Source organism: Coccinella septempunctata, chromosome 7 (assembly GCF_907165205.1).
Source record: "Coccinella septempunctata chromosome 7, icCocSept1.1, whole genome shotgun sequence".
Taxonomy (NCBI): Eukaryota; Metazoa; Arthropoda; class Insecta; order Coleoptera; family Coccinellidae; genus Coccinella; species Coccinella septempunctata.
Genome location: NC_058195.1, coordinates 3,052,748 through 3,077,707, shown reverse-complemented (window position 1 = coordinate 3,077,707; position 24,960 = coordinate 3,052,748). Strand labels below are relative to the sequence as shown.

The 24,960-nt window shown below is 37.4% G+C and overlaps 2 protein-coding genes across 4 annotated transcripts in view; both read right to left on the bottom strand.

Annotated features, from left to right (window-relative positions):
• Positions 1-1,374: 1,374 nt before the first annotated feature.
• On the bottom strand, positions 1,375-12,918 carry LOC123317885 (cyclin-dependent kinase 5 activator 1). Its single transcript, XM_044904495.1, has 2 exons — positions 12,098-12,918; positions 1,375-2,164 (listed from the first exon to the last, which is right to left on the bottom strand). The coding sequence occupies exons 1-2, from the start codon at positions 12,851-12,853 to the stop codon at positions 1,766-1,768; spliced, it is 1,155 nt and encodes a 384-aa protein (XP_044760430.1). The 5' UTR covers positions 12,854-12,918; the 3' UTR covers positions 1,375-1,765.
• A 4,753-nt stretch (positions 12,919-17,671) lies between these two features.
• The window catches only part of LOC123316356 (protein gustavus), a 196,845-nt gene continuing 189,556 nt past the window's right edge, over positions 17,672-24,960 (bottom strand). For all 3 annotated transcript variants that reach the window (XM_044902396.1, XM_044902394.1, XM_044902395.1), the window contains 4 exons: positions 23,749-24,028; positions 20,789-21,134; positions 20,354-20,614; positions 17,672-20,100 (listed from right to left, as the gene is read on the bottom strand). In XM_044902396.1, the coding sequence (XP_044758331.1) occupies positions 19,961-20,100; positions 20,354-20,614; positions 20,789-21,134; positions 23,749-23,844 (843 nt within the window). In that variant the 5' untranslated portion in view covers positions 23,845-24,028 and the 3' untranslated portion in view covers positions 17,672-19,960. The remainder of the gene's footprint in view (positions 20,101-20,353; positions 20,615-20,788; positions 21,135-23,748; positions 24,029-24,960) is intronic.

Below are 24,960 nucleotides of genomic sequence, written 5' to 3'. Positions count from 1 at the left end.
TGAAGATTGAGAAGTCTAAAAATACACAGGCACGGCCGCCTTGAAAGAAAAAGGAATTCATTTTAACATTGACAATAGATTCTGCGAAAATTTAAGGTGTCTCTCAACATCTCAGATGGTATCAAAATATTATCAGATGTTTAAAATGGTCCATTCCATAATGCGATAGAGCACATACCTGTTTCAACATAAACTTATCTCTTATCAGTTTTCTTTTCGATCCTTTTTAATAATTCACCTTATACTTATTTCCATTTACATCGTGCTTTGTCTGCTATTTTAATTTTGTTTTGGGTTTTATTATGTTTTTTATTTCATCTAGCTGGTTGAATTGTAACTGTTCTAAAGATACTAATTTGTTAACAAATCTAATCGAAGTACCACCAAAAATCAGTCAGTTTTTGACGGTGAAATGAGATTTTTTACAATAGAAACAATTACCAATAATACCTATGTATATAGTAAATAATAAATATCAACAACAAAAAGAACGAGTAGATAATAAATTACTGCACAGTTATTCAAGTGGCAAAACATTTTTCATCATAAACCATGGTCCATTAGTTTCACTTTGGTGAATCCCATGTGAAAAAATCATGAACGAAATTTAATTTTACATAATAAGCGGTTACTTACAAAGATACTCCTTTCATCCAAATATGAACATGAACACATTTCCTTTTTATAATTTGTCTCATCATTCTTCTTATGTCGAAGGGTATGAAAGTTATCAATAAATTTATATAATAAACGGACTTATTTCGTACTCACAGCTAATGTTTGATCCCGTGGAAATCTATAAGTTCATCTGAATGTTAATAATTTTTCTCATTCACTAATATTGGAAATTATGTTTCTTGTATGATCTTCCAGGAAAAACTTTCACTGATTACTAAATGAAAATGGATATGAAAATTATAGTTTTACTAAATTATATCTTTCATCTGGATTGACACAATATTCCTTTCTTTTTTCCATTTTACAAAACCAGGTTTACTATCAGAGTAATCCATTACGTTCAGCGTAATCTGAACATTTTTTTAGTAAGCTTGATCATAGAGTGAAAACTGTTTGAAGCCAAAAAACTTTTTTTATTTGAAATCGGTATCACAACAAATGATCAGCTTTTATTCAGTGATTTTTCTGAAAGCTAATTTAACATCTATAATTTTTTTTTTGGTGCATATGTAATATCGGATATCTTGTATAGACTGGAGAAATAAGTTTTTCAATCATAAGTATAGTAGTATTTAGTGTTTGCATTTGACTTCCTCTGAGCACTGTCTTTGAATAAATAATCTACGAAAATTTCCACTTACAGGGTGGCTACGAAGTCCACATATGCAACGCTTTCTGCATGACGCAGAATATAGCGAAAAATTTATGTTATGTTATGAAGGAAAGACCAACTTCACTCACTTCTTTTAGATAACTTGTTTTCTTGATGTAAAAGAATTAACAAGTACCACAAAAAACGATACTTTATCATTCGTGGAGTAACGACAAATTTCAACTCTAATTTCATATACAGTGTGGCAGATCTCTAATCATCTCGATAGCAAAGAACATGTCAATTCTCATGTCACAAGATTCGATATTTCTATGCACCCATCCCCACATTACATTCATCCTGAACCCAAAGATCTCCACTACCAGATTCAAACTCACCCTCCATTTTTTTCCCTAAAAATTCACCCTATACTTCGCACGGAATGGTCGGCATTTCTGCCAGCGTCAACTTAACCACAGTACCGACGTCTTTATGTCAAGCCGCGGTGGTACCGCCCGCGTGGCACGGTACCACTGGTACCGTTTGGCAACCCATGGTTGCCATGCTGTTCGACACCGAGTTGGCAACGCCGCACGCCTTGAGCTCGGTGAATATTTCCGTGAAGTAGCCCGGCTCAGCGTTTATCCTGAGCATGTTGGTGGACAGCCTGTTGACTATGTCCAGGCAACGGTCCCAGAATTTCTCCCTGGAGCCTTCCACGAGGAAGGGTTTGAGAGGGTATGAGATCTCGTTGCCCATGTAGGAGTAGGAGAGGTAGAGGCAGGTCAGGACGACTGCTTGGAGGTCTCGCTCGCAGTCTATGTCTTCTTCCACTAGCTCCCTCACTAGCATATACACGAACACGACGTTTGCTGGGTTGATGAAAGCCACATCCTGGAAAAACAAAGATTGCGTTATTCCTTCAGCCCTTCATCTGATACATACGTCCATAAAGTTGAACATTTTACTATGGATATAAAATGTTTTAAGAAATAAACTGGTTTTTGCACTAAAAAAAAAAACTGGTCTGGGACCAAGCTGAGACTGTTCGGGATCGAATCAGTCATAAAGTATTATGCACTTATTATTTTACCTAACATCACTAAGAAGAAGTGAAAAATCCCTTGCGAGTCCAGAACTCCGATCGTTTATCACAGAGTTCAAGCGACATTGACCTAAAGTTTGTAATGAATCCCAGTCCCCGTCTTTACCGTTCAGTTTCTTAATTAGACCTACACCGGTTACTTCTTTGACACTGCTGTACTGCATCGCTTTCTGTTATTTTTTATCGTACGTTACCCTGTTTCGCGATTCTGACTTTTCCCTTCGTTATCAGTCATGGCGCGTAAGCCAATGGGGTACTGAAAGGAAAGTCCCGTCAACCCCCCTGTCCGCGTTCCGCGTCATAAGTGTTGAATCCGAAATCTCTTCTTTTCTATCAGTCATGGCGCGTAAGCCCTTGGGGTAGCGAATAAAAGTCTCGAATAGATCCGCCCTGGTTGTGTTTCATTGGGGAAATACAATTAATTACATCCCGATACCGTATAGCAAGTCATCTCACTTGGCTAGGTCATCCTTAGTATCCATTTCGTCAGTTCTGGTTGGCGCATTTTATTGAACAACCTTTGATTTTTCACTGTAACCGGTATAAACTTTATAAAGTGCTCGCGACCGGATAGAATTTCCCGAATGTATGTTTGCTGATAGATTCGCTCATATTTCATACCTACACATATCTCCGTTGTACATATAATCAGTTTCCGAAGGTGTGAATAAATTAGTACATAATTTGATTTTGACTACTTCGTTATCGCTACCACCCTAGATAACAGCGAACTCTGTCTCCGACTAGCAGCTACTCTGGTAGGTTTGCTATTCTTCCTAGTGAAAAGAATAGCTGGCGCTCGAGATAAGTTTTCTCCGAGGTAACCACGTTACAAGTTCTTCTTTCTTCTGATTATTGCATTTCGAAATATTTATCAGAGAAAAACAAAATGGTGCTGAATTCAAGATGGCAGACGACATTCGTGACAGATTTGATTCTTTTCGAATGAGTTACAGCGACTCATTTCTGATTTAGGAAACGGGTGAGACCTGGTTTCTCAACGCTTTGATATTGTTGTTTTCAGCTTTGCAATATCGTGATTCGCGTGACTGAAACAATCAAGATAATCGACTTTTTCAGAACAGTTCTGATTGATGAATATGGAACGATTTTTGTGTGTATAACGTGTATATGCAAATTGGGATATAATTTTTGGTCTGAAGGTGATTAGGAGAATGTTTTGATTCATATTTCCAGTTCTTTGAGGGTGATATTTGGGTCACCTAATATACATTCAGCATTGTCGCTTTTCAATAGCAGTTTCCAGTTAATCCAGTTGTCACCTGTCAAAAAATGACAGCTCTCATTATGACAGCAGTCAAAACAGCTGGATGAATCCTCTGATTATTACAATCATGCAGTATATCTTGTTTGGGAAACGATCAATGAATCTCGTTAGCTAAAAGACTGAGTCTCAATCTCTTGGAGACTGATTCATGATGAATTATTGGCATCCGCCCCTAGTGTATTCTCCAGATCATTTGGAGAAGCCAAACACCACTTCATCACAAGCAGAGGCGTTTGCGAAATATCATATTTCAACCTTGCGTCCCTCATAACTTGAAAGGTTTGTGCCATAACTCACGCTGGAAGATTTTCAATAAGTCTTTGGGCATGAGTAACGGGCGCTTCAAGGAATAGTGTCACAAACTCCCGACTTTATTTGCATACTCTTAGCGGAGAACTCAAGGCGGTTTATCAAACAGACTCGTAATTTTGATCGAGGAATTTGCATTGAATAATGGAGTATCCTATTTCCTGTTTAATATTGAGCAGACTGAAGATGAAATAGGGTTTTGTGCGTTACTTTTCGCTGTATATTATTACAATCACTGCTCATTTTGAAGTTGATTTTGATCGATAGAAAGGAACGAAACAAACTACTATTAAATGAATTTCAGCCTTGTCATTAATTGATCATCATATGAGAGAGAAGGACCAATATGATTTTCAAGAGAAAGACTTCCATGAATAAATCTTATCATCTTAAGAGGATGGTTACGAAAAGTTTAATTTTATAAGGCGACTGTCACAGCATATCAGGGAAGTTGTAAAGAAACTTGAGCAGGTAATCGATATAGAATATCCGTTCTATGGACTTACACGAATAGTCATCAAAACCCAATATCACGCACCCCTTGTGTTGAATCGATAACGAGAATAAACTCTGAATTATCACAAATTCACTTTGGTTGATACGAAATTTGAAACGTCTTAATACACTGCACAAAAAAATTAACGCATATTCTGAAAATCTCAATTTTAATGAAAGTAAACCCTACATTGACTTTATAACTTATTTTTTATGTTCTCTCGGGAAGGTTTTGAACGAAACAAGACACATTAAATGGAAGAAAAATTCAGGATTTCACCGAATCTTATGTGAAAGAAGAGAAATGAACAATTTTCAAAATACTGAAATGCTGGTAAGTGATTTAATACTTGGTATTTACACCCCTTGCGTTAATTACAGCTCGGCAACGACGGTTCATACTCAAAATGAGTGATCTTAAAATGTTCTGATCTAATCCTTCCCAGATTTCTTCGAGTTGGATTCCTAAGTCATTAAGAGTAGCTGGATGATTTTCTGAACTTCTCAGCCTTCTATTGCGGTTGTCCCAAACCTGCCCAATCGGATTGAGATCTGGACTTCTTGCTGGCCATTCCATTCGAGAGACTTCAACCTCTTCAAGGTACTCCTGAACGATGCGCGCACGATGGGGTCTGGCATTATCGTCCATAAAAATGAAATTTTCACCAATGTTTGGGGCAAATGGCACTACATGCTCTTCAAGCATGTTCATTATATACTTATCAGCATTATCAACGATCACTAGGTCTGTGCGAGCAGTCAAAGATATTCCACCCTATACCATAATCGATCCTTCCCCGAAACCAGTAGTATTCAGGAAATTGCACTGAACATTTCTTTCATGTGGACGTCTGTATACAAGGGAAAGTCGATCACAATGGTAGAGGCAGAATCTAGACTCATCTGTGAAGAGAACTCTTTCCCAATCGGCCTCTTCCCAATGGATATGCTCTATCGCAAAATCCAAACGCGCCCTTCGATGGGCTGGGGTAAGAGCTGGGTCTCTTACCGCGAGGCCTTAAATCATATTCTCTGAGGCGATTTCTTATTGTCTGAGTGCTAATTTGCACCTCATGAGTTTGCTCAAGCCGAATTTGAAGGAGGCCAGCGGTTGCAAACCGTTGTCTCAACGAAGAAACTCTCAAGTAACGTTCTTGAATGGCAGTTTTTACCCGTAGTCTACCCTGTCCTGGTCTTCGGACATTCATACCTGTCTCCCTGAATCGCTGCAACATTCTGGACACACTTGTAAGGGAAACTCCAAACCTTTCTGCAATTCTTGTGTATGTCCACCCTTCTTCTCGCAAAACTACCGCTTGGGCACATTCCTCTTGGGTCAAATTGCGTGTTTCGCGTTGCATAGCGATCGAGTGTAGAAAATCAAACGAAAGAAAAACTATAGATCACTAGAATTGATCGAGAACAACTGATTTTAGAATGGAGCCAACACATTCAAAATCTGATAATATCATCTTTTTTTATTCCTGCTGGGAAAAAACATCTGTAGTGAAGAAAACCGTTGAAAGTGGATAACATATTCATGCATAATTCTGATAAAAATAATCATCATTGAGAACACCTTCAGTTGTAGAATAAATTTGAGATTTCCATAATGTGCGTTAAGTTTTTTGGGCAGTGTATTAGCAGCAGATTTTCGATGAATTTCCTGGAAGCCTTGTCGGTTTTGCTGTTAAGTCTCTGCTTGCTGCTGACTTGTCTCTTGATGTTCGGTAATAGAGATCGGTTTATCGAACGAAATCCTACTGAAAACCACTCGAAAACCGTCAAGAAAAATCTCCACAACCCCTCGAAAAAGCCAGCCAAATATGGAACAGCCCAATATGATCGAACGCGGCTTTTTCTCCGACCCCTCCACCTGAAGCCGGAAAATTCTAGCCGACATCGAAAAACGTTCCGGTCGGAAAACGGGACAGCTGACTCCTCGATATTTCCCGAGCTCCGTTATCGCTGAAAACTTGATAGGGCCACTTCAGGCGTCGTCGCCTTCGGTTGGTCCGGTACGGGGATCGATAGCCACGAATGCACGCGCTCGAAGGCTCGTTCCACGGCATCAGGATCTTCCGCATTTTCAGGGATAATCAGGATCACGCTCCACGGAGTGGGAAGAACGATGCACACGTTGTATGCTCCAAAACGGTTCTGTAATCTGTGTCATCCGCAGGAGAACCTGTAATGGTCGTGCTCGTTTAGACGCGCTTTTAAATTCGAAGACTCAGCTTTGTTATACAGGGCGAGTCATTGACTCTCGTACAAATACTTCAACAGTAGATTCTTGACGTGAAAAGAAACACTTTTTTCCTTTAACATTTTTTACGAATCAGCTCGGTTCGAAAGATACAGAAAAACCATGAAAAAATGCTCCACTCCGGTTAAAATACCTGGTTGAGGTTTGATGATTCCCAGGTCAAGGCGGTGTCATCAGGAAGTGTATTGAAACCACAAGGATACGAGCCTTACGTACCATAAAAATAACGAAAATTCAAAGAACCCAACTCTTGAAACTAAGTTCGATGTTATCTAATGAATATTTGAACGTTTTGTAAAATAAAACTATTCCTTTATTTCGAATAACTTGATGTCCAAAAGTATCTGTGAAATTCGAAAAATTGGGTACTATGACCGAACGCAACTCTGTTTAAAAGATCCACAGTTACGGTACAGGCCGCCCCTATGTCTACACATATAATTAAGGAAAGGACACAGAAAAGTGAAAACTGCATACTGATTTATTTCCTAAAATATTGATCCTAGAAAAAATATAGTTGCATTTTCGTGAGATACGACTTCGAATTAGTCAAAAAAAAGACCCTGGTCGATATAGCTTAAATTCTTTTAATTTCGGTGGTCGAGCTAGGCTGAACACAAGTAACAGACGAAATTATTCAAAAAATTTTTATTTTTCGAACCATATCTTTAAAGAGTTGTAGTAGCCAGAAAAGAGGTACTGGACATATGCTGATTTTTTGGTGATAGATTGATTTTTCGCAAATGAAAAAATCCAATTTTCATTCACCTACAGCGAATAGTTTAGATTTTATGATTTTTTCCGCGAAGGTCCAAAATTTCTAAATTTCCATTGACCATAACTTGAAAACTAATCCTTTCACCGAAATTCTGTTTGCATATTCGTGATCTACGCCCTTGATTTAGTGAATAAACAAGTTTTGGTGGAAATTGGGAAGATCGAAAATTTTTCAAATTTTCCATACATATGTATAGAAAAATTGCGATTTTTCTGAAAAATATTTTTGGTCTCCGATCGAAACCAAATTTATACTGTTGACTAATTCGAGGGCGAAGATAACGAATATGCAAACAGATATTTTTTTAAAAATTTATTTTTCAAGTTATAGTCGATGGAAAATTGGAAAATTTGGACCTTCGCGGAAAAAATCGTGAAATCTTAACTATTCGCTGTAGATGAATAAAAATTAAAATTTTCTATTTGCAGAAGATCCATCTTTCATAAAAAAAATCAGCATATGTCTAATTTTCTTTTTCTGGCTGCTACAGCTACTCAAATTTGACCAATTTTTTAGAAATTTTCCACTAAAAGTGATTTATTTCCTAAAATATTGATCCTACAAAAAATCTAATTACATATTCGTAATCTACGATCTACGGGACGATATATTTAGTACTATTTGACGAAACAGGACAGCGCTGCTTGGGTGCAATATTTGTACGAGTCAAAGACTCACCCTGTATAGGGAAAGGTGGTTTATGCAATTATCAAAGCGATGATAGATCTTGTGGTTATCAGAGATGAAAAAAGTTATACTATCATAAACTTTCTTCTTCGAAAGGACCTTACTCTTCGAATTTTTGACACTATAATTGTGCATGCAATTGAATGTACAACGTTTCCAACTACCAGCGATGAACTAGTAGCTATTGGTGTAAATCTAACCCACGTAGGGATACTGATACCGAAACTTCAAGAAGATGAATACTTCAATCGAAAAAATAAGCCTACTCTGAGTGTTCAAGTCATTTGTTATTCGAGAAAAGTATTCCCTAATTGAGATGTTAGTTGGCATAGTTATATGAGACTTTGAGGAATCTTGTGCTCTCAATCAGTGCTGTGGCATCCACAGCTCCTCATTCCTCAATAAGGCGTAACATCTTGGACCTTGCAGTTTCAAAATCACGAAGGAACTTTTTGGCATGTGTATCATTTCGAAATAAAACATTAACCAGATCCCGCGTCATCAGGGGACCTGATCGATTCACGTGTCATTTATATGACATCGAGAGGCGTTTTCTGAAACACGTGGAAGTCAATAGTCCCGTGCAGCACGTGATCATTAATGGCAGTAGCAGGCAACGGAAATAATGCTACCCAGGAAACAAAGGACGCAATTTAAATTCGAGATTAGTCCTGCTCTTCCGAAACGAAAGCGAAAGACTTCAATTATTTCAGACAATGTCCTATCGACTGCGGCAACTGACATTTTATACCGTCTGCGGGGAGAACTACCCCCGGTTTCACTTGGAACGAGGGTAACTTGACAACCCTCGTCCTAGAAGGGGTTGCTATTCACGAGGCTATGCAAATGGGGCAAGTCGAGACGGTTTGAGAATAAACCACGATTTCTTCACTGGGGGTTTCGTTGGGGAGCTTGGAAGGTAGGTAATTTTGGGGCTTTCTCATGCATTTCATGTGAAAAGGAAATGAACGTGTTGAGCACGAACCAAATATGACATGCAACAGGCAATGAATTCGTATTTTCTCTGGTCATTATTATGGTAAGAGAAGCATAATGGGACCCAAACACTTTCAATATCGATCAATTCACTGATTAACTGACTTGGACATAAATTCGAATGAAGTGTTGGAAGCTTACTCACTGTCAATTTGTTGATTAGTGTTTGCAGAGTCAATAAAAATGGTGGAAATGAAACGAGTCTTCAGTATATTACTGTATTAACGATGTTGAAACTTATATAGTTTACTCAAGGAACCATGTGCCCTAAATTCACAAAGAAATATGACATGCCATCAAATTCTCTCCTCTATGGTTCATTATAAGTTGATCAACATTGTTGAACTGCCCTTATGACCGCTTGCACCGTTTCACTAATTCTTAAACCACGCTTAAATTCCATGTTTAAAGGTGTTTTAAGAATCCAATCATTGTTTACTGAACAGTTCAGTTAACAATAGGCAAAATTGAACATTATACTGAACTTTTAATTAGCCATATTAGGCCAGGTACTTTCACGTTCGAATAAATTTTATTCAATGTCAATGAGTATCTGTCAAATAATTTCCTATCTGAAGGATACCTTATTTCGGTGCTTTCAGATGAAATTATTTGACGAATAACAATTCTATGAAAACACGGTATACTACTTTTCACTGATTAATGTAAAATAAGACACCGCATTGTAGAAATTGTCATAATTCCAACTAGAAAGCAAATATTTCGTGAAAATCGCACAAAGAATAACCATACATCCAGAATGTAAAAAATTCAACCAATAATGACGTACTGACATTCGATCTATTACAAATAAAATCCTATTAACGAGTTTCAATGACAGATTTATTCGATGAATAACACTATCTGAAAGTGAAAAGTATGCGTGTTTACTCATCCTAAGAATAAGACTTATCTTTAGAATAAATTTAGTTATTCGCACGTGTACCGGGCCAGAGGAATTTCATTGCATGTCATATTTCTTGATAACTAAATCCATGTTAGTTGAAAAACATCGAATTGTTATATTTTACGAACATGTAAATGCTGATACTTTAGAAAAGAATCAAGTTAACTGTACCTACATACGAAAAATGTATGTGATTCCATCTGATGACTTCTGTGCACCTTGACCTACCATTCAGAAGTGCATTCGCCAGTTTGCATCCCTTCCACCAATTTGCAACTTTTAAAAATGATGAATGAAAGAGTCAGTGGCATTTTGAATCATGAACCTTTCGTGCGAAACTTTTTTCCACACAGTGGCACAAAGTTATGGAGGGTCATACTCTGTCATCCTGTACACTGAACTCCGCTTATTCCCAATCAAACAAGATACATTTTCAAACAGTTCTTACTCTAAAGACGAACTGCCGAAGATTTGCCTTACCCCAGCTCAATATTTACCTACTTTTCAAGTTCAAACTTAGACAAATCGCGATTTCGTTTGCTTCACATTTGCAGATATGAGTTTTCAGCCCTTGAACTCAAATATTTTCCGTTGTAAGTGAAGGAAAACTTCAGAGAGGAAAAGATACCAACTCTTGTATGTCTAATCGATTTTTAGGAACTTTACATGTCTGTGATTCTGATCATCAAATAAATATGAGTTGTGCTCGATGGTGTCTTTTCGCATAGAGCCTGCTTTCCTTGAAGGATATAACGGTGACTTGAAAAATGAAAGGAATTGACTCCAGTAATTTAAGAATTCGTGAAATTACCCGGAAAACGATAAAAGTGAAGTAACCTTTCAAATAAAAAGTACCTCTTTTACGATGTCAGAGTTGTACAACCCTATTTCTAGAAAATCGATACCCCACTCGGATGTGCAATTTTATGACCCACAGAACATTTCATGGAGATCTCATTTTATGGGGGGTTTCTCCATTTCTTGTTTTTTATGGCAGCTTTATCGAATTTTCAATTAGGTGTGGAGAATAACATACAACCCACGTAAAGAAGTTTTCATTCTGTAGGTATTTTTAAATATTCTGTTTGACGTTTGTTCAGATAAAGAAAATCTCATCGGAATTGAAATAATACCAATATATAATATTGAAATTGTTTGAAAAACATTCAGGTTCAGCCTAGGACAGTCCTTGCTCGAAGTGGTCGAGTTTCTGCAACAATCTAAGGTATTGCGAGGTTGAAATTGTTTATTATTTGCCCCTAAGCAATAACTGAATCCTTATTCTTATTCTTATTATGTCTTTGTCAATATTTTGGAGCAGTTTTGATTTCATCAATACCAACAAGAAGAACAAACGTATTCATAATCGAATTTTTCCTTAGGTCCAATATGTTCTCGAGATTTTGCAGAGAAAATGTTGAAAGAAGACACCATTACTCTTTAGAAATAGACGGTAGACAACTTGAACATTTTTTGTGGCAAGAAACTTGACCACTTCACTTTCTCCATCAGTTTCAACAAGTTTTCTACTTCGAAACAAACGCCAAATTATAATTGGTATCATTCAAACTGACCACTATTGCCATTTAATAAACTGGAGAGGATAGACACATCTCAAGAATTATCAATCAAAAGATATCCGTCTCAAAACAAACATGGATCGGTGTTCTCAACGATAAATCGCTTCTGTTTCGAAAATATTCCATTATCCCATTGAAAATGACAGTAACTTGAAAGAAGAAACCTTGAAAAAACCTTGAAAGTGATGTATACAAATTTTCAGAATAGGGAAACAGGTTTTATATGGCTACAAATCTAATAATTCTCTGGCTATATCCCAGTTACCTCCAAAATTCATGAGCGCACCTAAACAGACTGCGCAGTATCCCGAATTTGTCAACAAACAGGGCTGTAAACACTATTTTGTTATGTTTACGATCTCGAAATGCATCACGTCTCTGTGACCCCTCCATGCCCTTATAAAAAATTAACGAACCTGCCATCCCTGAAGCAGGAGACTCCTGTCAACCGTCCTCAGCCACATTACAGCATCCCCAGCTTGGAAGTCCCTCAATTTAAAACATTTGGCGTGGAGGAATAGTCCCAGGCATTTCAACAATTCTGAGGTGGACGCCTGGATGACTGTTTTCTTAGGGGCTGCTACTGGCACAACTTGGTTCTGGTTGTTTAGAGGGTGTTGGCTGAGTAAACTCTGCTTATTCGACAGCTTATCACAGTTCGCATGGTGATTGGTATTGTTGTTCTGGTTGTTGACTCTGACGATATCCAGGGCGATGGTCGACGATGACTTGGAGGTGGAATAATACGAACTCTGTTTCTGCTGCTGGATGTTCTTGTTCTTGTCGATCACTGGATGTATGTTGTCTACTATTGGTTGCTTGTACACGGTCACATTCTTGTTTTTGTTGTCTAGTTTCTTCTTGTTGTTGTACTCGGTTGAGAACCTTTTCCAGGACAGCATGTTTATGAACAGACTGTGCTTCTTGAGGTTCTTTTCCAGCGCGTTCTTTTCCGAAATGATCCTGGCGTTGTCATTGCTGCAATTGTTTATGTTGTTGCAGTTCAAGTTGTGATTGTTCGAGTTGGACAGGTTCACGTTCTGCTTGTTCTCGCGATTCTTCACATTGTTCAGCTGCTCGTACGAGAAGTTGTTCAGCGTGAAATCCGCGTTCGAACTGGTCGTGTATACAGGGCGTCTCTCGCGAGGCGAAAAGCTGAGAACGGTGCCCATGGCTGCGAGTTAAAAACGGCACATCTCCGGTCAAACACGGACTTTTCTCAGGGTGTCTTCGCCGCTGCAATGCATGCCCGGGGTTCGATCGCGATGGGGGTTGGGGCGCCGGCGCCAGGAGGTCTCCTAGCAACCCCATGATGTCATAAGAAATCAATATTACTACAGCCTCTCCGGCGAAGATGGTGCTACAGGGGCGGAATCTAGCGGGGGGGCTGAGAGCGACTTGTTTTGGGGGGTGGATGCTGTTGTTTGATGTTTTAATTTGTGTGAAATCGGAGATGCCGACGTAGGGGCGTTTCGGCAACGCTGTTAATCTGGATTTGGGATGGGGATGGGGCAATTTGCTTCCTGATGAAGTCACTGAACCGATACATTTATCTCCCTTCAGTTTTTCGTTGAGTGTTGCTGATAACAATTCCTTCAGTCCAAAATTGATATCTCTTTTCGAAATCTTAGGGTATTTTGTGATTTTGATACTTGGTAATATTGATGAATGAATTGGGAAAGCACAAGAACCTTAACCCTTAACCTACCCTGAATATTCCTATGTTTATCTATGTCTTTCGAAAGTTGAACAGTTTACTCTCGTTCAACCAGATGGACAGAGTTGATTTTGACAGCAAATTGTTCATCAATGGTCCAATATAATCGTTTAAATCATTTGGGCAAAACAATGAGTTGCATAAATGAGTTAACAATTAGATTTCTCATGCTTGAAAAATTAGTCAGATATTTCTATCTGATATAGTTTGAAAGATGGTAGTATACAGCCCATTTACTATGGCATTTGCAATTACACTTGTACCTAATTCTGACAAACTCATCAAGAGTGGAAATAATGATGTTTATATGAAATTCATTTAGTTGATGTAGGTACATGATCCTTCCAAATTCCCTACATAATAATGATGAGACAAATTGGTATCCTATGACAAAATGTATATATTCCTATTTACAAGTGTTAATAAATTTCTACAAACAATTTTTTTCTGAACGCCTTATTTGAAATATGTATTTGTATTTTAAATTTCAGAGTGTATTTAAAGGTAGAACTGGTCAAAATAGAGCGTTTCACCAAAAATAAAGTACATACTAGTTAGTTCAGAATCTTACCAATAAAATTCAACTAAATTATTCACAATTTTTTAACAGTAGTCATCACAATCTTCTTCTTGTTCGAAACCTCCAAGAATCGTTGTGAAAATGGGGTAAAATAGGGAAACAATAATAGCACTTTGTCAACATGAGCACTTTCAATTTTCTACACCGTTTCCACCCCACATCGCAGGATACAAACATTTTTTCAAGTGACCTGATGCAACTAATCAGATAGACTTAAGCGGCCTATAGACGAGCAACCTAGTTGACAACTTTGTTGTCAACACGATGTGTTGACAACCAAGTAGAATGTCTTTGGGCCGGTTGGTGGTTGATATTTCTTCAACCTCATATGGTTTACAAGCTCGCGTTGACAACTCGTCTGTGATATACTGAAACATTCGTTGTACATCAGCCATATGTTTATGTTTTGTTTCGTTTTTCCTATGCTGGAGTCACCTTCCACTGTCCCCTACTTGAAATTTAATGAAATTTTGTCGAAATTCTAGGGGTTTTAACTCAGCCATCTTGAATATTTTATGAAGGAAATTCTTGATGAAATGACTTGTTTTGATGACTTCCACTTTTGTCAAAAGAGAGCCTGTTCTTCCATCGATGATTCACCTATCAAAGGTCAACATTTATATCCAAATGGAAAATAATCAATAAAATCATCTTTATGCTAAGTGCATATTTATTTGTACAGTATCAGTACATCACATAGCTTCGAAGTGAAAGACTATGGGGGTTGGGTCATTGAACTCCTCAACACCCTCAACCATTCATCGGAATAATCAAAACAACCCCTCTCTTCAGAAGAAACGGCACGAGCCCTATTATTCATCAGAATAATACAGGATCGGATTAAGTTATGTTGTGATTGTAGCTTCTGGTCATTGGCAATTATTGTAATTTTCTCTTCTTAAATCTCAAACTATAACTATAGTTCCCTAACTTCCAATGACATCATTCTTTTCACATTAATTGAGTTAATTTAGGGTGTCAGTTACAGAATGACTTGAAAAATTATTCTCATCTCTATGGATTGTTAACTCGAAGGAAATATCTAAAATATACCACGGATTTTATCAGATTGAAGAAGTTTTTAATTTGAAGTAAAAGTTGGACAGTTTTCCTAAAGGGGTAACCAGCCTTAATAAGGTGAAAAAAATTAATTCATTATTACAGGAAAGTTATGAGCTTCGTAAAGGTTTATTCCCATGTCTATGAATGTTTTGTACTTACCTTTCATTATTTCCACTTCTACAATCTACGTATTTACATTACTGATTGATAAGTTTGAAATGAAATAATTGTGTATGAACATGATAAAGTCAATTGTCTTCAATCAAAATGTTAAAAAGAACCTATGTTCATTTGAACCTGACAAGAATTTCGAAATAATGTGTCATTCTTTCTGAAATTCCTATAAAAAAAACTTGACGAGATAGTTTCGACTTACATAATACCAAATATTGGTAATTACATTCCAACAAGTAAGGACCGAATCCACAAAACATCGCAAAAATTAGAAAATCTCCTATCAATCGTTGTCCCTTCAAATTTGGTCGACGCAAATGAAAATATAAACCTCAATCCGGTCCTGTTCCGGATCACCACCCTACAAATTGCACAATGAGTGAGGGCATTTCCCATTTGCAATTTTGACTGCACCGCTAGGTCCCTAGCGACCGTAGGCATGCAGACGTCCATCCACCCTCTATGACCTTAAATAATTATGCTTTGGGATAGACAGGTGGGGTTGGTGCGGAAGGGTTGAACGTACACACGAGGGGTCTGTCGAACAGGTAGATCTCCGATTTTTAGGGGAGATGGGGGATGCTGTATGGTTATCGACCTAAAAATATAAATTTCAGGGTGGTTTCGAGACAATTCATTCGGTGACCGATTCATTTTTGAGATGGGTTACAAATTTCAAAATGATTTAATATGAGTTATTAAATTAAATAGCTCTCTCTCTGCTTTTTCTTTGTTTTTAGATTTTATTCTTACTTCGTCGACCACCACGGTAGAAGAAAAGTTTGGATTGATGAAGATATGCTTCAAAATGATTATTTCAGCTTATTCTTCACACAAATTTATTATCATTACAATTATACCATAAGTCACAGAGTTTTTTCTGAGGTTCTTATCTGTGTTTTCATATATCTAATGAAGACATGTATGGTAGGTACACCGTTGACATTTTTCATCTGCTTACACTGAGATCTAAAACGAGAAACAGGTTCTAGGATATGTTTTCATTGCTCTCTTTCTAAAAAAAGTTACATTCAATGCCTATATGGAATATGGAAATTTGGTACAACTTTTTTTGAACAGCTATAGAGGCGGAACATTTTTCATTTGCTCCTGTATATAATTCCGCAGGACCCACCATCTAGGTTTGACTAATGCAACTCATCCCTATAGAGTGCAGATTTCTGTTTGCTTCTGATGGTTATTGAATTTAGTTCTGCAAGCTTCTGGTAAGTGGCGCTTCCGTATTTGTATAGTACTCACAGTCTGACGACGAAATTCCTTAAATACTGGAGTTTCTGTATTTAATGAAATGCAATGTCCCGTTTTGAGTAATATGTATTTAACAAAACGGGCTGCGTCATCTACAAGAAGTTAACTGAATTAAAGGTTTAACCAAAGAAGAATCTGTGCTCCATGAGCTTTCATTACTTAAATCTACATTGTACATGGTCTGATGAGAAATTTTCCTCGAGATTGTTACATCATCACATCTTTGCGGTGTGCAAACAGAAAAAATTGCGCGCATATCGACATTTATGTATATTTCCAATACCTCAACACGAATATCATAAAAGTCACTGAATGTTCTTCATTTTTTTGGATTATTGAATATTTCAAAAATGAAATATTTTAAAATATCGGTCTGTTATACTGACCATGAACTTTGATGGATCAGTGAATAATGGCTCATAAAATCACAAGTGATTAATAAATTTTTGATAGACAATTAATGTTCATTCAACACAAGTGAATTGATGCTCAAGGAAACAGATACCTTTATGCATTAAAGTGTTTATTGGACAAGTGTATGAGACGAACTTCTTGTATTGGGAATACTCCTTCTGACGAAAATGATGTATTTTGGTTATGAAATAACCATTTCAACCGTTTCCAAAAAAATATTTTAAGTACATAAAAATTACAATGGGTATTTAAAATCTAAAGCGTTTCGTTTCTATTGCACAAGTTGGCAACATCGACTGAAATATGCGTTGATAATAAAGGACAACAAATACACTATGTTGATGAGATAGACAAAGATGGCTGTCTATGAAGTCTGCGACGAACGAGGAAGGTCGTAAAATTGTATGGGATTTTTATGGCCGGTTTATGGCTGTTTAGTCTCGCCAGTAAGTCCGCGCCTTATGATGGCTGTAAATCAACAGCTGTTATTTTATAAACAAGACATTGTTCTTTTTATTTTCTAGTAGGCGCTGTTGCCAAATCGTAAACTAGAAACGAAGCGATTTTTTAAAACTTTTTACATATTTGAAGAATGATTTTGAATAGTTTCCGCGGTGCATTTGAAAAATTCGTGAATGAAACTCAGTTTAAACTTGCATATGCTGTGATGACCCAAATAGGAGAATTCCCAGTTCCTAGAGACATTCTGCCATCGGCGTTTAAATTCCATCCACTTCAGTCCAGTTCCTTCAAAGGTTAAAAAAATACAAAACGAATGTTTAAAGAGTTTACTTACATTATAATAATCATACATCGATTAACTTATTCGCCTGGACATTCACAGCGAAACTTAAAAACACAATAAAACTACTATAATCGTAGTCCAGGTCACTCTACTCATTGCAGTTTTTTTTTCTTCATAATTTACATATGTCAACAAATCAAACCGGGAAATGTCATATAGAGCGAACAGAATGTGAAGAAATGCTTCAGTGTTGCAAAATCAATTTGGCAATCTTTTGAACGAATGAAGAATTTCGGGCTCAACAAAGTAGAGACAAATCAGTTCAACGACACCCTGAAATTGTTCTGAATTCTCTTTCAACGTTTCGGCATATATATCAATTACAACTACGGGTTCTGCGATGTAGTATAAAAATATTCGTTGTTTACTTGAATTTCCTAACAGAATTTGCGGGGAAAAATTCCCCCGTCAAATTTGAGAATTCAAAACCTATTGCAATCGAATAATGATGAAAACAAGGGGATGTTCTAGAAAATTGTATTTATTTTGAACAGAAAATAGTTAGAGAATTTATCCAAAAAATAAAAACAACAACAGAAATAATTTAAACAGGTGTAGTATCATTGACAATTTGTCTGAACTGAACATTGAAACACCACGCTCATGTGAAAGATTAATGTCTAAAAACAGGATAAAAACAGAAATTATAACAATTGAAAAAGAGTTACCTAATGAACACTTCGTAGTATGCGAAAGATAAAATCCTCATAAGAAACAATGCTAAAACTAAGACGTCACCACATTTACTTACACTCTTTGACATTCTATAAATCGACTGAATCATTAGAAAAGATTCGAGAAATTCTATAATAAGATACAATAAACAGAAAATTTACTACAAAAAGATCTAAAATTATTCGAATAAATCTCTCCGAACGGTGCACTCAAATTGTCTGCGTTCAAGGAAATAAATTACAGAGTAACTGGCACTTAAAACGTAATATTTACAAAAATAAGTCTAATTTTCTTACATTCAATTTGTTGGTGTGATGCCTGTAACTTTCGTCTTCAATTATACACAATCCACCTTACAATATTTCACTTAACTTTATAACAGTGTTCAATTTACATGATCAAAAGTTATTAAAAAATAGGGGAACAACTACTTGCCAAAAATTCCCTCATGAACAAACGTGAAAATCTAATACACTTCTTGATCTTCTGGAAATATATTGTTGTAGTTTTCAGTTGCTATCAATTTTTTTTTTGGAAGATTCAAGCTTCTAGAGTTTTAGTGGAAGACGTTAATTGAAATGTTTTTCGTTTTTCCATGAGTGAAACGACGCGCATTTCTCCCCTATCGAGTAAATAGAGTAGATCTTTAAATTTCGACGCAATCCAAAAAAATACTATTATAAAGCTATATTCATCAGGAAGCTGTGCCAATTATTACAATTATATATAAATATGAAGACTGAGAAAGGGTTTACAATTATTTACAACTTATGGCATTGTTTCTTCTCGATTTCTCACTTTAAAATAAATTCATTGAGATCGGAAAAGTGATATAAGAGACGCTCCAAATACACAAACCGGAGGTAAACGGAATTTGAAGCGACCGCATTCGATTTTAAAACGTCCAGAATGCGTCTACGTTTCTTTCACAACAACCATATTCAAATGGTGACAACTTTAAAGTCAAGGATGATGACTTTCAAATATATTGAGACGTTGCAAAAGTGAACTGCTCCAATGGAAAGCGAGAGCTGAATGTTTCGAATCTCAAACCAATTAACCTTTGGAAAAATTAATTCGTATTCATCATAGAAGATTGATATTCGAAAACGAAATTCAGTCTCTCTTTCGTCGGAGGTTCGGAAACGTGTTCAGAAGATCCACCATTAATTTCTGAAAACTCATCAAGATCATCACACAGTCACAAAGAAAAAAAAAAACATTTTCGGCCTAACGTCCATCCATCATCCAACTTCGGCTAAGTTAACAATTTGACGGTCAACGGAGAAAATAATAAAGTTCGTGGAGGTTCTATTTAAAAACTGATCACAGATTGTTGAAAGAAATCACTTTGTGTTGGAAAATTCGAAAAGAAAGTCCAGGGTCCTCATATAACATGAAAGGTTTCTGCCTAAATGTCCATGCATCCGCAGATGTACTTACTTAAACGTTACTTTTCGATCTATAACCTTTTTTTTTTCTACATCGAATATTTTTTGGTAATTTCAACCTGACACCCAGTAAAGCGCCAGTCTCCCATTAGTTCTTTCACGGCCACACAACACTGAATTATCTTTATGATATTATCTTCTGTCTCTGTACAATAGGTAAGTCTGTAAGGCTTGAGGAAGCTGCAGGGTCATCACTTTATCCTCTAGATGCTGCTTGCCGAGACGCTGTCTTATCACCCGTCTGCACAAGTCCATCAGTGGAAGCGGCTCAGCTGCAAGGAAAAATCAGAAATTCTCAATTTTAATCCACAGACAAAAGTCAAAATGTCAGTTTTGACAGATGACTTTGACAGATATGACAGAAGAGTTTGACAGATATGACAAATGACTTTGACATATATGACAGATGACATTGACAGCTATGACAGATGACTTTGACAGATATGGCAGATGAATGAATGTATCAGTTATGAAACTTCTAGACTGAAAAAACTGGGTCGTATAAATGATAGAATGTATACTCACGATCTAATCCACCAATGTATTTCATGGTTATCTCGCAGTGTCCCCAGACCGCGCTGACTATGGGATATAACTTCCTGCCTTTCAGCCCCCTGAAAGCCACCCCCAGATACTGGCCATCAACAACGAAACTGAGCGTTCCTTCGTCCATATCTAATACTACTAAAAATTTATCGGGCACTATAAAGGTTTCATCTGGTTTCAAGAGTGCTGGATACGTCAGCCCGGGTGCGTTTTTCGAGTCGTGATACAATTTGTTACGTCCTGAAACAAAAAAAAAAAGATCTTTAAAAAACGATATTCGTATAAAGTATATCAGAATATATTGTACAGTGTATCCGAAGCCAGACAGACGACGGATGAGGGGACCCCTATAAGAATCCACTTCCTCTCTCGTTGCTGGCGTGAAAACACGGAGGGGAGCGAAACCGTTCTTACCTAAATCCCAGCCCCAAGACGTGTCCGTGCTTCCCACGAGGCTCTGATATCCGACGGAATGCAGCGGCGCCTCTTTCGTCGCCACACCCACGACTGCGTGTGTCCCCCTCTCGCGGGTTGACCAGCTAACCTCCCAACAGTGCATGCCCTTCGTGAAGCCGACCTTGCCCCTGATGCAGTCGGTGCTCTGCGCCACCGGGTGTCTGTGGAACGTTAATTTGTCGTCCTCCTTCACGAATATGTTCAGCGACCGATCGTCCTGGTTCCAGCTATGCTTCAACTGTGTGTCTCTGTGTGCTGGCGGCATGTCGAGCAACATGTCCAGTCTGGGTGGTCGGGCAAAGTCCTGAAACCAAGAATAAAAAAATTATTGCATTCGCTCGACCGATCCCAGTCCAACAGATCGAAATTGCTGCAGGTTTTACACGAAAATGCGAGAGGAAAATGATCACAGAGTTACAGCAATTTCGTTGGCGATAAACGGCCTGTATCTTTTAAACCGAGCCGATTCGGGGAAAATGGTAAAGGAAAAAAGTGTTTCTTTTGACCTCAAGAATCTACTGTTGAAATATTTGTACAAGTCAAAGACTCACTCTGTATTGTGCGGTTTAAATTCACAATTCCATTGTTCGACGTGTTTTATCAATTTTCAAAGCTTAATCAGCGTAATGTTTGCATCTCTTCCATTAGGAAATTTGGCTCAATCAATTTAATTCTGCTCGTGGAAACTTTGGCTGAGTTTCATATAGAAAACGCTTAGAAAACCGACAGGAGATTTATCACTCCATAGATATGATCAATTTGTCACCAAGAGGGTTAAAATAACAAAAATTTCCCCACGTTTCAATAAGGTTATGGAAGGATCTGTCATTCAGGTTCTATTAGACGAGATATTCAATCGCAATTGTGGAATAATTAAACGTTGGACTGTACCAAAAAGGGGTATTCATTGTTCGAATTCCGCTTACCTTTGTTTTAGACTTTCTCATTCTCCATTTGACGATAAAGTTATGTTTCTTCCTGTATCGTCGTTTAGCCATATTGTAACACGAAAGACAGTCAATCAGGGAGTAGCACCCGGCCGTTTTTGCAAATTTCAACTGACTTTCACAACGAACACAAAGGATAAAAACATGGGCACGCTTATTTATATTCCAAATTTCACGAAGAGACACACGAACCACATGTTGTTCTTCTTCCACCGGATCGAATAAATTGCCGACCAGATGAACACTGGCGTGAAACGTGAGACTGACTGAGGATTTCCTGGAGATTTCTTCTTTTCGCCTATATAATCGGTCCCGATATTTTATAATAAGTCCAGTTCCAGAATGTATTGTTTCAGTACTGACGACAGACACTTCAAACTTTTCGATATGATTCAGGTTCGTTCTTTGATTGTCTTCGGATCGTGATAATTTTATCACAGAATGAGACATGCGATTCCTTATTAATTCGTATCGTTGAAGCGCTGAAAAATCGTCATTCAAACGTCACGTTTTTTTGACGCTATATGTTTTATTAAACGTCATTTCGGCATTTGCCATAAAACGAAAGAACTTGTGGATTTTTCTAATAGTTAAGCCTGTCTCTCTCTCTATATAGCACCTTTATCAAAAATTAGACCTGTGGTGAATCTTTGACTTGTACAAATATTTCAACAGTAGAATCTTGAGGTCAAAAGAAAAAGTTTTCATAATGAGCTATGCCACCTCTGGGGAAACAAAATTCCCTTCAGAATAAAATAACTAGCTTAATCTGTGACCCTACACATCTGTGGATCTTTAAACAGAGTTGTATTCAGCCAAACTACCCAATTTTTCGAATTTCCCAGATACTTTTTGATTTTTGATCGCCAAATTCATCATTTTATTCACTAATTCGAGATCTTAGATTACGAATATGCAATTAGATTTTTTGTAGGATCAGTATTTTAAGAAATAATGCACTTTTAGTGGAAAATTTCGAAAAAATTGGTCAACTTTGAGGAGCTGTAGCAGCCAGAAAAAGAGAATTAGACATATGCTGATTCTTTTGATGATAGATGAATCTTTTGCGAATAGAAAATTCCAATTTTCATTCATCCACCGCGAACAGTTTAGATTTCATGAATTTTTTCGCGCAGGTCCAAATTTTCCAATTTTTCATCGACCATAACTTGAAAAATAAATTTTTTTAAAAATATCTGTTTGCATATTCGTTATCTTCGCCCCCTAATTAATCGACAGTATTAATTTGGTTCCGATCGGAGACCAAAAAAATTTTTCGAAAAAATCGCGATTTTTCCACACATATGTATGGAAAATTTGGAAAAATTTTCGACCTTCCCAATTTCCACCAAAACTTGTGTATTTACTAAATCGAGGGCGTAGATCACGAATATGCAAACAGAATTCTGCTGAAAGGATTAGTTTTCAAGTTATGGTAGATGGAAAATTCGAAAGTTTGGACCTTCGCGGAAAAAATCATAAAATCTAAGCTTTTCGCTGTAGGTGAATGAAAGTTGGATTTTTCCAATCGCAAAGTATCAATCTATCACCAAAAAAATCAGCATAGGTCTAGTGACACTTATCTGGCTGCTACAGCTCCTCAAAGTTTCGAACAATTTTTTTCGACATTTTTCACTAAAAGTGATTTATTTCCTAAAATACCGATCCTAGGAAAAATCTAGTTGCATATTTGTAATCTACGACCTCTAATTAGTCTATTACAAACTATATTCCGGAATTCATTTCATTCTATAAGACCGTTTGTGAGAATTGAAAATAAATTTTTTTTATGGTTTTTCAACACCCTGTATCTTCTAAACCGAGCCGATTCGGAAAAAATGGCAAAGGAAAAAAGTGTTCCTTTTGACCTCAAGAATCTATTGTTGATATATTCGTACGCGTACCCTGTATAATCTTCGATTCGTAACTATTAACAATAAAAATAATCAAAAAAAGTGTCTGAGTCCATACCTGTGCCAACTCCCTTGGTATGACTGGCTTGTACGGCGTTGCGGCATCCCGATTGACGGCCTTAACTCCTCCTGAGACCTTCTGGCCCATGCTCATGCCCCGGGCCCTTCGGCGGGCCGTCTTGCACGGCACCCCGGCCGATTTGTACGCCCGCCTCACTTCGCACAACCTGGAGCCGCCCGGGCTTCCTCCTCCGCCGCCGCCGCCGCCTCCGGCGTTGCTGATGTTCGACGAATTGTTCCCGGATCTTACGAGGTTTCGGAGGGCTCTGTACCTGGGGCTGCAAGAAAAAAACGGGGAAAAATTAAAAAAATTGTGTCATGTATCCTAAAATCGAGAGTTTTTATAAGATCCGACGTATTGTTGGAGATGCTCATGTACAGGGTGTCGCAAATTCGATAAGAGCATCTCGAGAACTATACGACTTAGAGAAGAAATCCTCGAGAAACTCCTATCTCTTATTATACACTGCGCAAAAAAATTAACGCACATTGGAGCTATGGATGCTGACAAGTATATAAGGAACATTCTTGAAGAGCATGTAGTGCCATTTGCCCCATGCATTGGTGAAAATTTCATTTTTATGGACGATAATGCCAGACCCCATCGTGCGCGCATCGTTCAGGAGTACCTTGAAGAAGTTGAAGTCTCTCGAATGGAATGGCCAGCAAGAAGTCCAGATCTCAATCCGACTGAGCAGGTTTGGGACAACCTCAATAGAAGGCTGAGAAGTTCAGAAAATCATCCAGCTACTCTTAATGACTTAGGAATCCAACTCGGAGAAATCTGGGAAGGATTAGATCAGAACATTTTAAGATCACTCATTTTGAGCATGAACCGTCGTTGCCGAGCTGTAATTAACGCAAGGGGTGGAAATACCAAGTATTAAATCACTTATCAGCATTTCAGTATTTTGAAAATTGTTCATTTCTCTTCTTCCACATAAGATCCGGTGAAATCCTGACTTTTTCTTCCATTTAATGTGTCTTGTTTCGTTCAAATCCTTTACGAGAGAACATAAAAAAAAGTTATAAAGTCAATGTAGAGTTAACTTTCATTAAAATTGAGATTTTCAGAATGTGCGTAAATTTTTTTGCGCAGTGTATATTCGACTTACTCCAGTGCTCCTTCGAGCTCGTCAGCTTATGCTGCGTTTTCATCGAAGTTTCGATTCAATTTATGTGTATTTTGAACTAAATTAAAACTTTTAGA